Genomic DNA, 14,494 nt, shown 5'->3' with positions numbered 1-14,494 from the left:
TTTTACATACAAATATATAGGAATTATTTTTTAAAAATCTTCTTCTCAAGAACCACTGAGCCAGAAAAGCTGATATTTACATGAAAGCTTTCTGATATAGTGCACATTCAAGTTTGTTCAAATCATGGCCCCTGGGGGTAGGATGGGGCCACAAGGGGGGATCAAAGTTTTACATACAAATATATAGGAAAAATCTTCAAATATCTTCTTCTCGTGAACCATTGGGCCAAAGAAGTTCACATTTACAAGAAAAATTTCTGACATAGTGTAGATTCAAGTTTGCGAAAACTATGGCCTCCAGGGGTAGATTGGGGCCATGATAAGGACTACGGTTTTACATGCAAATATATATAGAAAGTCTTCTCATATGGACCAAGGTGACTCAGGTGAGCGATGTGGCCCATGGGCCTCTTGTTTTTTTTTCTTTTTTTTCGTTTTTTGTTGTTGTTGTGTTTTTTTCTATATAGTGCAGATTCAAGTTTGTTAAAATCATGGACCCCGGGGATTGGATGGGGCCTCAAGGGGGGCATCAAAGTTTTACATACAAATTTATAGGAAAAATCTTTAAAAATCTTCTTCCCAGAACCACTAAGCCAGAAAAGCTGAGATTTATATGAAAGCTTTCTGATATAGTGCAGATTCAGGTTTGTTAAAATCATGCCCCCCTGGGGTAGGATGGGGCCACAATAGGGGATCAAAGTTTTACATACAAATAAAAAGGGAAAATCTTTAAAAATCTTCTTCTCAAGAACCATTGGGCCAAAGAAGTTCACATTTACATGAAAGCTTTCTGACATAGTATAGATTCAAGTTTGCAAAAACCATGGCCTCCAGGGGAAGGTTTGGGGCCATAATAGGGACTATGGTTTTACATGCAAATAGATATGGAAAATCTTCTGATATGGACCAAGGTGACTCAGGTGAGTGATGTGGCCCATGGGCCTCTTGTTTTTTGTTGTTGTTCTTAACAGTAAAACAAGCCCACTTATAATGAATTCACACTTATTGCAAAGTGATATTTATTCCCAAAGGAAAAAAAAAATCTGACTGGATATAAAGATTTTGGTTATAATGAGCTCTTTTTTGCTGGTCCTGGAGGTCTGCTATAACCATGGTTTACTGTATTAAAGTATGATGTGGTGCCATATTAATGTGTTATATGGTATTTTGTTTCAATAGCCATTATTAAGGCAGTATCAATTGTTATTTGTGTAGAATAATTACCCAGAAGATAAGATTGATGCTTTTGGTGGCAAGGTGTGTACCTTTGGTTCCTACAGACTCGGAGTTCACACAAAAGGTACAAAACCATGTCTTTAGAAGAAAAAATTCACATGGATTATCATTGAGTGTCATTAAGGTTACTGAAATGGCTCTTTGTGTTTAGGGGCTGATATTGATACCCTTTGTGTTGCTCCAAGACATGTTGACAGACAAGACTTTTTTACCTCATTCCTCGAAATCTTAAAGACAACCCCAGAAGTCAAAGACCTGAGGGTAAGTTTAGGCTCAGTTTATTGTTCTCAACATATTATAATTATTTCTATCATCACCCGTTTGTTTGCAATATGTCTAAAATTATGAAGAAATTTTGATTTGAAAACAAGCTTGGCAAGGTAGGGCTAAAATGAAGGGAAAATAGCATAGATTTTAAGGTGCATTTTGATCCATACATTAGTGTAAAATTATGGTATTTTGAGTTTTTTTGGATTGTGGTATAGAGGGAGGTATAGTCTCTCTGAGTGCTCTTTAACTTGTGTAATAAAACTTAATGTACCACAATATTGTGTCCATATTTCCAGATTTAAAAATTATATATTAGGCCAATTTTTTTTTTAATTGGTTTACGGATTTCAAAATTTTCAAATCTGTTCAAAGGAGGTAAAAAAAAAAAAAGTTCAAATGACAAAATGTTAAGTAATAAAAATGAACTTGATTTGAGATCAGTGTTTTATTATCAACTTTAATATTCTCTTCACTGTCAACTTAAGACGGTGGTATGTAGCGACTATTGTGCACCTTGGCAACAATGCTGTTTCCTTCAAAAATGTTATTTGTTTATTAAATTAACTATTTGTCATCAATTGTCCATTGTTTACCGTTTAGTTATGTAAATCCCAAAATAAAAGAACTACATCGTTTTTCCATTCAAAAGATAGCATCCATGACGTATATAGGGACACACTAATCACCTGAAGTACCAAAATCTTGACTGGCCTTACCAAGCATATATTTTGTCTAAAAATTTACTTTTAAGTTTTAAAGTCTTATTTATGAAGTCAAGTAAAGTTATAAATAAAATTCATGAACCCTATAAACATTTATTCAAAAATTCTGAATTTTATATAGGTCAGATCAATTTATTGTTAGTAGACAATGAATGAATTCAATAATGTTAAATATGTTTTCAACCTCCTTCAATATATGAAGAATTACACATATTAATTATGAAGAATATTTCTTTAAAATTCATTAATGAGAATTTAAAAGTGTATCCTTGGCAAAATGTATGCATGGTAAGGTCAGGTAGGGTTATACTTGTTTAGGTGATTAGTGCAACCCAACGTACGTCACGGATGCCATCTGGAAACAAGTGTTTGTTTTTATTTTGGGATTTACATATCTAAATGGTATGCAATGCATAACTATTACTAATGCTAATTAGAAGTTAGTTTCATAAACTGATAACTTATTGGAAGCAAAAAGCATTGTTACTAAGGAGCAGAATAATTGTTAGCACCAGTTGAAGTTGACTGATATTCCACACATGACACATGGATATTATGGACTGTCCCGAGATTTCGACGAAGGCGTCTGTCTCCAAATATCCAGACCAGCGGAATCTATTTTCTTTTCTTTCTTTTTTTTTTTTTTTTTTTGTGAAAAGGAAAAATCACAACGTCGGAAATATAAAAAGGAGTGAAAAACCATTTTATTTTTTTTCCAACATCCCAAAAAATCAGTGCGGCGGATCCGTAAACCAACTCAATTTTTAAAAAAAGGCCTTACCACTACCTATACCAGTATACAGTGTGTAAACTTGAGATTGACATGGAATGATTTGTTATTTTCAATCCTTTGTAGGCTGTTGAAGAAGCCTTTGTACCTGTGATCAAGATGACATTTGATGGAATCGAGGTGAAAATGAAATTTTATAGTTCTCTATAAGAATTTCTAATTTTTTCAAAAGTAAAATGTAAACTTTTCTTTTGTTACTTAATAAATTCATTCTGATTTTCTCATTGTATAACATCTATAAACTTTATCTCTAGACTGCATATCACACTTTTTTTTCCAGCTGGACATGTTGTTTGCCAGACTTGCCCTGCCCCAGATTCCAGAAGACATAGATCTTAGAGACGAGAGTCTTCTTAAAAATCTAAATGAAAAATGTGTCAGAAGTCTCAATGGTCAGTGTCAATAATGACATTTTTAAAATTATAATAGTATATGATTTGATACTTTTCATTGTACTACCTGAGAAATATTCTCAGGTTAGCTTTTATTAGCTCACCTGAAGCTTTTCTGATTACCTGTTGTCTGTCTGCAAACTTTTCACATTTTTGACTTGTTCTACAGAACCAAATAGCCAATTTAACCAAACTTGGCAAAAAGCATCCTTGGGTGAATGGGATTCAAGTTTGTTCAAATGAAGGGCAAGGGGATATAATAACGATTATATATTGACAAATTTTTAAATTCGTTTCCAAAACTAGCTGGCCAATTTCAACCAAACTTTGCACAAAGCATCCTTAGGTGAAGGGGATTCAAGTTTGTTCAAATGAAGGGCCATGCCCCTTCAAAGTGGAGATATTCACGAAAATGCAAAAATGGGATGATGCCATTTTAAAAATCTTTTCAAAAACCACTGGGTCAGAGAAGTTTATTTTAAATTTATATGAAAGCCTCTTAATATAGTGTAGATTCAAGTTTGTAAAATTCATGGCCCCCGGTAGGATGGGACCACAATAAGGGATCAAAGTTTTACTTTCGAATATATTGGGGAAATCTTATCCTTTAATTTTACATGTTATACGCTTTTTCATTGGTTGAAAAAGTATTGGAATATCTCATCCAACGAAAAAAAAATGCCAGAACGACTTTCTATTTGAATGTTGAGGATTCCTTAGGATGCTTCGTATTTATAGATCCTGAAAAGAAAAACTTCACAATTCTATTGATCTATATGAATTTATTCAACAAAAACAAACAAATAATATCAAATATAAATATTAATTGAATATGCAAAATAAAATAAACATGGCTATTTGAGGAAACCACCGCACCCCCACCCACCCCCCAAAAAACACGTCTGCTTCAGCAATTCCGGGCAGAGAGTCAAAATGTATTCCACTGGGGATGACAATAGTACAGTTTGCACCTTGCAACAACTTCTGTCATGTCACAAAGCCAAATGCCAGATACACCGCACACTGCCTCAGAGATACTGCAATATCGTAGCCCTTGACGACTATGGTTTCGAACTCCGTCATAATATGTTTATGAGTGGGCACCAAAACGAGGCTTCTGTACGACGTTTAAACGGCTGTGATGCCTTAGAAATTCACTGATATAAAAACTCTGGAAAAAACCCTCTGTAACACTCACTTGTCCACCTGGAAGCCGTGACAACCCATAAGACAACCTGGCATCTCACATCATGATCATGCACGTGTTCCATGCTTGCTGTTAGTACCAACATTGATCCTTGTACTTAATTCCAGTTCCACTTAGGGCTGTTCCGGAAATGATCAAATGGGGGGGTCGGGCGGCAAATGATATTTTTTTGTGTGGGTGGTCGTATTTTTTCATATTTTATTTGGTCCGTGGTTGGACTGTTAAAAAAATATTTATTATGGGTAGTTTCTATTGTTTTATTTTGTGTCACGTGGGTGTTGAGTTTTCAGAATATTTTTATTGTCGCTCTGGTCGTGTTGGTTACAAAACGTCGGAGGGAAAATTGAAAACGTGCTTTCGAAATGCTGCTTTCGAAATCGGAAGTAACATAGAACTATTCGAGTTGTCGCTCTTTGCAGCGCATAACTTTCCATTACGGCACTCTTCAAATTAGAGGCGCGTTTAGTAGGGTCCCTGTGGACGTGATGGCGGCAAACTCTGTTCTGTAGATTATAACAGTTAACAGTGCATCGATTTTGGGAATATTTTGAAACCAATAGGTATTCCGTTTTCTAATAAAAATAGGCAAACCTTAGTTGATTTATACGAGGGTACCGATGCGTTATATTTATCAGTCAGTGTGATGGTGATATAGAGGCCTCCAGGCACGGGCTCCATTAGAAGACGAACGATTCGTGGAAAAACATATCCATACCCAATTCATGATAATAGCATCGTTTGGACTCCCAATCTTTCCAACATTCCCGCCATAGATGCCTTTGATTGTTGATGTGACATTGTTTCTTCAGAACTACTATGATACAATGTTGCACAGGCATTACCGCGTCATTGACTAGAATGTTTGTCCCGAAAACCTCGCGAGATTTGTACCGTTTTCATTTTTAAAAATATTTTTGTGGTGGGTCTGGTTAGTTTTTTTTTTTTAATTAGATGGGTCATTGTAAAATGAGTTTATCAATTTGATGGGTCATGGGGTAATTTTTTATTTTTTTTTATGGGTGCTTGGTATATACAAAAGGTACCTCCCCCCCCCCCCCCCCCCCCCCCCCAACCCCATGTATTTATTTCTGGAATAGCCCTGAACAAAATTCCACTAATTTTTTCTCAACAGGACTTATCTCTAACTCATCCTTTTAAAACTGCATTCTTCAGTCCACAAGAAACCTGTTTGCTCAACAGTAAACAACAGTTTGTGGAAGCCACCATTTACGGGTTTAGTTGAAGTTTTTCAAGTTGTGTATTCACAAATTACGACGCCCATCTCGAAATGACATAGAATGTAGTCCAAGAGAAAATCGTTAATTCAACTCAAATCATATCATGTTTTATTTTATAAACTCAATGTTTTAAAATATTAAATGATAAGGAATAAATTCATTATTTTTTCGTTGGATGGAGGTATACCACGGGGAAAAAAAGATGGAAAACTTTTGCATCATGCGCTTTGCGCAATGATGCAGTTCCTTAACTTCTCAAGAACCATTTGGCCAGAAAAGTTGAAATGTACATGAAAGCTTCCTGACATAGAGTAGATTCAAGTTTGTTCAAATCATGGTCCCCGGGAGTAGGGTGGGGCCACAATAGAGTCAAAGTCTTACATGCTGATATATATTGGAAGTATCTTTAAAAGTATTTCTTGAACTATTTAAGCTAGGGCTTTCATATTTTGTATATACATTCCTTATAGCAAGACCTTTCATGTGATTCAATGGTGTGTAAGCTTGTGACCTTGACCTACTTTTGATAAAAATCTTACCTATTCAATATATCCTGAACTATCTAAGGTAGATCTTTTATATAAATTTCTTCTTGCAAGACCTTACATTTCATATCATGTCCTTTGACCTTGTGACCTTTACATACAAATATATAGGAATTTTTTTAAAAAAAATCTTCTTCTCAAGAACCGCTGAGCCAGAAAAGCTGATATTTACATGAAAGCTTTCTGATATAGTGCAGATTCAAGTTTGTTCATATCATGGCCCCTGGGGGTAGGATGGGGCCACAAGGGGGGATCAAAGTTTTACATACAAATATATAGGAAAAATCTTCAAATATCTTCTTCTCGTGAACCATTGGGCCAAAGAAGTTCACATTTACATGAAAGCTTTCTGACATAGTGTAGATTCAAGTTTGCAAAAACTATGGCCTCCAGGGGTAGGTTGGGGCCGTAATAAGGACTACGGTTTTACATGCAAATATATATAGAAAGTCTTCTGATATGGACCAAGGTGACTCAGGTGAGCGATGTGGCCCATGGGCCTCTTGTTGACATTGGGAGTTTGAACTACTTTTTAAAAAACCTAACCTATTTAATATCTCCTGAACTATTTATGGTAGGTTTTTCATATTTTATCTATAGATTCTTTAAGGCAAGGTCGTATACTTTGGTGTTGACCTTGAAAAACGACAGGGCCAAAGTGGCTCAGGTGTCATGAGCAATATGGCCCATGGGTCTTTTGTTAATCATCTGAGTGGTATGGACTTTCTCCATTTCAAGTTTTTTCCTGCCAAGTCACCAAACTTTACACTCTGGGTATATAGAATTTATTTACAGCTTTACGATCCACAGAATGTTGTATTGATTCAGTCCAGCATTGTGGTCCGGAGGCCTCTTATTTTGTAATAGCTGTATCACACGTGGACTGTATACATGTATATCTTTATCATATGCCCATCAATAATCTGTGTTTTGATACTGTTCAATTCACAGAGTGTGATCCAACTTTCACCACACTGTGGTGATCCGATTCCAAATCATGTCCTGTAGACGTGCAGTAAGGTCTTAGAATTTTCATTTACCTATTCATCCTGGGAACCAATTAGATAGAATTTATGCTTCATTAAATTCTAGAATTTCCCGTTCTGGTAATGAATTTATTGTATGAAATGTTAACATAAGAGATTCATGGGCCACATGTTCATTTTATGTTTGAATTGATACATGTATATTTATGTAAATTATTGGATAAGTATTGTGGATTCTTCACTAGTTATCCAGGTATGTAACTAAAGAGAGGCAACACCCACATGCGGGTATTACTGTTTTATGACGGCGTCTTGTCTTTATGTTTTATTTGTACATGTATTTCAGCATGTTTCCATGATGACATTTTATTATTTTCAGGCTGTAGAGTTACAGATGAAATATTACACCTTGTTCCAAACAAACACAGCTTTAGAATGTCATTACGTGCAATAAAGCTTTGGGCTAAGAGTAAGATTTTTTTTTTATTTTACTGCTGTGGAATTGCAGAATAAAATCAGGTTTTTAGCATATCCACCCAGAAGCTCTGGAGGAAAGATAGATATGATAGTATATTTATATGCTTGTATGTGATTGAACATGTATTACATTTTGAGACCATTCAAAAAATGCCCCTGAAATTTGCAATACAGCAGATTTTATTTTCCAGAGAAAGGAATTTACTCTAATGCGGTAGGATTTCTGGGTGGGGTCTCCTGGGCCATGTTGGTGGCTAGGGTCTGTCAGTTGTATCCCAATGCAGCTCCAGCGACACTTCTACACAAATTCTTCATGATCATCCATAAATGGTAGGAAAGTGTTCTATGTGTAAAGGTTTGACATACCGTATTTTGCCGAATATAATACGCAGTGGTGTTTAATACGCACCCCCCACTTTGAGCCTAAAAGTTGGTGAAAAAACGCACTTTGGGTGTATAATACGCAGCAAAAATTTTGACCAAGCAGTAATATTTATTTTATACTTAGTGTTAATTTTCACTTAATATTTTTGCAGAAATAATGAACTCTAAACAACGCACAATAATTTGCAAACTTTTTGAGATGAGGTCTACATCACGGTAATCTTCAATGAGAATCTTCAGGGAAATATCAACCCGGACAAGCCTTTTCATTTCAGCAAAGCACGAGATTTTTTAGCATTAAAGTCTTAACTGACTCGATATTTCCTTTGTTGAAACTTAAAATCAATCAAATAGCCGATGTTATAAAAATAAAATTAAACAATTAAACTATCGCTTATTTTACTGTAATCCTCACACCATGGTAGGTACAAAGATGCAAATTATCAACTCCTCGTTAACTACGATGACTATTAAAATGTGTGGGGAAAAAATTTGTTGGGTATTTCTTTACCCAGAGGGGGTATCTAACAAAAGCACAGGGTACACAACAATGGCTTCGTAAAACACGCGCTCTGGGCACCCTCTCGGTAATTATTTCTTTTACGCAAGAATAGTTATTTCAAAGATTCAAATTAGTATTTCATTAAAAATTAGGCCTATTCATAAAACTTACAGTAAACCAACTTTTAGCAAGTGACAAAATTATTTTCCAACAATTTTAGCACGTGACAAGGCATTATTGTGTTACACATGCTTTCAATAATGGCGGCATGCAATGTAATGAATAGTCAGATCCAATGCAATTTGATTGGCTGTTTGTTTCATGATAATTGAATTATTTAGATATTGTAAGTATATATATCACATTTTCTGCAATTTTACGTTTCTGTAGTAATTTTCTTGAGGTCGAATTTTCTAGTTAATAAATAGGTGAACGTGAAAAGGCGTACAGTATCCGAAGCCTTGGTCTTTGAGTGAAATATTACACTACTTAATCGCTGAGTTTCATCTGGAAAAAAGGGTCAAAAACCTATTGTGGTATATAATACGCACCCCTTTCTGGCACAAAAATATTCTCTTAAAAAAGTGCGTATTATATTCAGCAAAATAAGGTATAGAGAAGTGTAGTACAATTACATTTTAAAAAAATATTTGTATTCTAATCAAATTGAGCTACAGTTTTCAATGATGTGTTGGTTTTTATGCAAGTTAAATCCACATTATCCCTCCTGTGATACAATAAACAATCTGCTTCTTTCATGCTTGATTATGTTTACCTTGTGTTCTACAGGAATTGGCCTCAACCTGTGTTATTAAAGCCCCTTGTACACGAGAACAAATTCAATCTGACATTTCCTGTGTGGGACCCAAGAGTGAGTATACAAAGACTGGTAATGTGCATTAAAGAATCTGCTAAAGTACTGTAAACAGTCTACTGAGTAATGATTGGTGATATAAGTAAAGAATCTGTTAAAGTACTGTAAACAGCCTACTGAGTAATGATTGGTGATATAAGTAAAGAATCTGTTACAGGACTGTAAACAGTCTACTGAGTAATGATTGGTGATATAAGTAAAGAATCTGTTAAAGTACTGTAAACAGTCTACTGAGTAATGATTGGTGATATAAGTAAAGAATCTGTTACAGGACTGTAAACAGTCTACTGAGTAACGATTGGTGATATAAGTAAAGAATCTGTTAAAGTACTGTAAACAGTCTACTGAGTAATGATTGGTGATATAAGTAAAGAATCTGTTACAGGACTGTAAACAGTCTACTGAGTAATGATTGGTGATATAACTGATACACGGAGGGGACAGATACATGTGGACATACACATAGGGTAGTGGCTCACTGTTGAGATAGTTTTTCTTTTTGAGAATGTCATATGATGCACATTATTTATGCAATACCGTGTTCATCATATTGAGTGCCCTGGGTTCCTAGAGAATTGGAAAAGGGGGGCAGTTATTTGCATATTCCTGATCTGTGAATGCATATCAAACTTCTCACTAACAACATATACAATATGATAAATGAATTAATGTTTTATTGCATTAAAATGAAATGATACAGGAGATGTTATTGGAAAATGAACAAAATGCAAATTAAGTTGAAGTGTTGGGATGACAGAATAGAGAGTTTATCACTGTAAAGTATTTCTGTAAAACAAAAACTTGGACATATTTACGCCCTTTAATGCTCTTGAATTTATGAAATCAGTAATGAGTACTTGTGTTGCAGGTAAACACCTCAGACAGATTTCATCTTATGCCTATCATTACTCCAGCATACCCACAACAAAACTCCACTTTCAACGTCACTCTCTCAACTCGCAGCATCATGACAGAGGAACTCAAAGATGGTAAGGGAAGAACAATTTGATTCGTTAAAGACATAATTTGTCATATCCAATAAATTCAAAATGTTTCAATACTACAGCCAATGAAATTCACTTCACTGTATCCCATGAGGATCCAGGTTAGAATAGGTCCTCAGTACCCTTTGCTTGTCATAAAAGGCGACTAAATGGGGCGGTCATTCGGATAAGACCGCAAAGACCGAGGCCCCGTGTCACAGCAGGTGTGGCACAATAAAGATCCCTCCCTGTTCAACGGCTGTAAGCGCCGAGCATAGGCCTAAATTTTGCAGCCCTTCACCAGTAATGGTGATGTCTCCATATGAGTGAAAAATTCTTGAGTGGGATGTTAAACAATATACAATCAATCAATCACTTCGCTATAAGCATGAATCTAATATAAGTGTGTTCGCTGTTACTGTGTTTTACTGTAAGTATGAATCTAATATAAGCATGTTCGCTGTAACTGTGTTTAACTGTAAGCATGAATCTAATATAAGCGTGTTCGCTGTAACTGTGTATTACTGTATCACTCTCACACACTCACTATCCAAGTTTATCGTCTGTGTTCCCTTCGTCAGGGGTTCGACGTTGTCGGGCTGTCCTTATGCTAAGTCTCCAGTGATAAAGATCATGGGGATTGACTGTGTCCATTTGCCACTGCTTACGGTCTTGCCTGATGGTTTCTTTCCATGTCTTCTTAGGGCACCCGGCTTTCTTTTTGCTTTCCAGTCTTAGGTCTCTGCAAGTGCTGATAGATCCCTGGCTTCTTTCAACATGCCCAAACCAGCAAAGACGGTTTGCCCTTATTAGTACATCAAGTTTTGGGATGGCCAATTTCTCAAGAAGGGTGTCCGACCTAATTTGTTCTGGATCTGGTCTGGTTTTACATTGCATATCCACCTAATCATAGCCCTGTCATTTCTCTGAAGTCGGGTGAGTGAGGGCCCAATACTCACTGCCATACAACATCATGCTTCTTACACAGCTATCATAGACCTTACCCCTGGTATAATTGGGATGGCTCGAGCTGTTAGGATTGGGAGAAGTTCTCTGAACTTTCCCCAGGCTGTCTTGACTCTGATGGTCGAATTTAGTTTCCAGCCACCTCCAGCACTCAGCATATCTCCTAGGTAGCAAAAGGAGTCTACCACCTCCAGGGTGTCCTCGCCTATTTCAACTTTGGTATAAGGGCGGTCCTCAATTGGGCGTGCTAGTCCTACTGTCACTGTAATATACACCATGGTTTGGTTCACATAATGTTAAATTGATATCAGGGTTCAGATTTAGCCAGTTTTAGTTATGTTAGTATGTTTAAAAATGGTGATTTTTTTTTTGGGGGGGGGGGGTGCACATGAAAAATTGAATCAGCGACCAACAAATAAAAACAGAAGGGAGCCTTTTTGTTTCCCCATTAGCAGTGAACCAGACGGTGGCTCAAAATCCTATAACAGGCAGACATTCTTGTACTGAGGTGTACAGGCAGACATTCTAGTACTGAAGTGTACAGGCAGACATTCTAGTATTGAGGTGTACAGGCAGACATTCTAGTACTGAGGTGTACAGGCAGACATTCTAGTACTGAAGTGTACAGGCAGACATTCTAGTACTGAGGTGTACAGGCAGACATTCTAGTATTGAGGTGTACAGGCAGACATTCTAGTACTGAGGTGTACAGGCAGACATTCTAGTACTGAGGTGTACAGGCAGACATTCTAGTACTGAGGTGTACAGGCAGACATTGTACTGAGGTGTACAGGCAGACATTCTAGTACTGAGGTGTACAGGCAGACATTCTAGTACTGAGGTGTACAGGCAGACATTCTAGTACTGAAGTGTACAGGCAGATATTCTAGTACTGAGGTGTTCAGGCATTGTACTGAGGTATCCAAATAACTTCAGCTTGAAGTTATTTGTTATGAAAACTGACAAGTTTTGCAGTTCCAATCAAATCATTAACAAAACATTGTGATACATGTTGTATTGTAAAGTCAATGTATTGTTGCGGTCCTAGTGCTAACATATAGAAAAAGAAAAGTCTATATTAGATGCAGTGTACATGCATTAACTATGAAATATCTCTTTTGAACTGAAAATAATATTGAGTCCATTACAGAAATTGCAGTAAATGCCTTTGTCAAAGGTTTATATTTGTTTATATGTAAAAGCATTTATCAAGTTTAAAAACCATAGATCAATTGGTTTTCATATTCACTAAAATTACAAATGCTTCTTTTTACAGGACTGGATGTTGTGAGCAAAATTTATGAAGGAAAAGAAGACTGGAGTGTACTTTTTGAACCTTCAAACTTTTTCCAGAAGTACAAGTATGTTGAGATCTATATATTGTTATAACTCCAGCTCACAAAGAGGGGCTCACCATGTCCATCTGTCTGTCTTTTCACTGAGAAAAGTTTACACACATACTTCCCATAGCATAAGGATGATCCTTATTATTGTTAGACAATATACCTAGTTCTGGGTGGCAGTATTTCCTCAGCTATGTCCTTGTCTATACCTAGTTCTGGGTGGCAGTATATCCTGTCCTTGTCCTTGTCTATACCTAGTTCTGGGTGGCAGTATTTCCTGTCCTTGCACTCAAATCATGCATTCCCACCTCATTCCATCTTTCATTTTGATTGGGGGGGGGAGGGGGGGGGGGGGGGGGGCTCCCTCTCATCCTGGAGCTTTTTCTTAACTGAATTTAACAGTATCTTGTATTATAGGTTTTGTGGTTTTGTTATTTCAGACATTATGTAGTTTTAACAGTATCTTGTATTTAAATGTGGTTTTTGTTATTTCAGACATTATATAGTTTTAACAGTATCTCATATCATAGGTTTAATGGTTTTTGTTATTTCAGACATTATATAGTTTTAACAGTATCTTGTATTATAGGTTTTATGGTTTTTGTTATTTCAGACATTATATAGTTTTAACAGCAAGTGCCCAGGAAGAGGATCACTACTTAGAGTGGTAAGAGAAGTACACTGTATTCTTATCTATATATACTTACTGAAGTTTTGATATGTAGAGTGGTAAGAAGAGTACAGAGTTCTTTGATTTATTGATTTTAAGCTTGACTGTGGAAGTGGTTAATAAAAAGCCTCTTTATATTTTGATCTGTTAATAGATGTTTTCTGAGATAAAAATCGGGTAGGAAAATTTTGATGAAAGTGAACTCTATACATTATTATACAGTCACAGCTATGTGGAGTCTAAAATCTGGATGAAAGTGAACTCTATACATTATTATACAGGCATGGCTATGTGGAGTCTAAAATCCGATTGCTAGTTGGGAATCTGGAGAGAAATCCATGTATCAAACTGGCACATGTCAACCCCACCCCCTTAGGTCCTCTAAATGAGAGGTAAGTAACAACAGATCAACAGCACCCCATAGTTCTTCTGCTGAATGAGAGAAGGGCTAAAACAATTCATGGTACAATATGTATTGCAATACTTGTGTCACAATTCTATATTTACAAAATGAAACATTTTCTAGAATAAATAGTAACATTGAAGAAAAGATTTAATTCAGAAGATTCAGTCACTGACCCTGATTTTTTAATAAAAAAAAAGACATTGAACTAAAGATTGAGGCAATGAATCAAACATTGAAAGGAGTATCTATATTGAACAGTGTCAATATTTCCATGAATAGTTTCAGTCCTAAATGAGAGGTTAGTAAAGACATGTCAACTCCACCCTATTAGTTAGACCTTCTAAGTGAGAGTTTTGGAATCACTATGGAGTAATAAGATTCTATTATTATGTAGGGATAAGATTTTTTCTTTTTTGTGAGTAAATGTTGTTTATTGGCATTTGTTGGGTTATGATTTTACAAACTTATGGAGTATTTTATAGACCTGTAAAACAACATGTATA

General features: G+C 36.0%; 1 protein-coding gene across 4 annotated transcripts in view; it reads left to right on the top strand.

The window, feature by feature from the left end:
* Positions 1–14,494, top strand: part of LOC125651749 (poly(A) polymerase type 3-like) — a 39,950-nt gene that overhangs the window by 10,002 nt on the left and 15,454 nt on the right. For all 4 annotated transcript variants that reach the window (XM_048880494.2, XM_048880497.2, XM_048880496.2 and 1 more), the window contains exons 4-14: positions 1,216–1,300; positions 1,388–1,497; positions 3,085–3,138; positions 3,299–3,410; positions 7,766–7,855; positions 8,055–8,193; positions 9,539–9,620; positions 10,492–10,612; positions 12,849–12,933; positions 13,529–13,582; positions 13,867–13,977. In XM_048880494.2, the coding sequence (XP_048736451.1) occupies positions 1,216–1,300; positions 1,388–1,497; positions 3,085–3,138; positions 3,299–3,410; positions 7,766–7,855; positions 8,055–8,193; positions 9,539–9,620; positions 10,492–10,612; positions 12,849–12,933; positions 13,529–13,582; positions 13,867–13,977 (1,043 nt within the window). The remainder of the gene's footprint in view (positions 1–1,215; positions 1,301–1,387; positions 1,498–3,084; positions 3,139–3,298; positions 3,411–7,765; positions 7,856–8,054; positions 8,194–9,538; positions 9,621–10,491; positions 10,613–12,848; positions 12,934–13,528; positions 13,583–13,866; positions 13,978–14,494) is intronic.

Source organism: Ostrea edulis, chromosome 5, assembly GCF_947568905.1.
Source record: "Ostrea edulis chromosome 5, xbOstEdul1.1, whole genome shotgun sequence".
Classification (NCBI taxonomy): domain Eukaryota; kingdom Metazoa; phylum Mollusca; class Bivalvia; order Ostreida; family Ostreidae; genus Ostrea; species Ostrea edulis.
The sequence above is the reverse complement of the archived record's forward strand: the minus strand, read 5'-3'. Positions and strand labels throughout refer to the sequence as shown.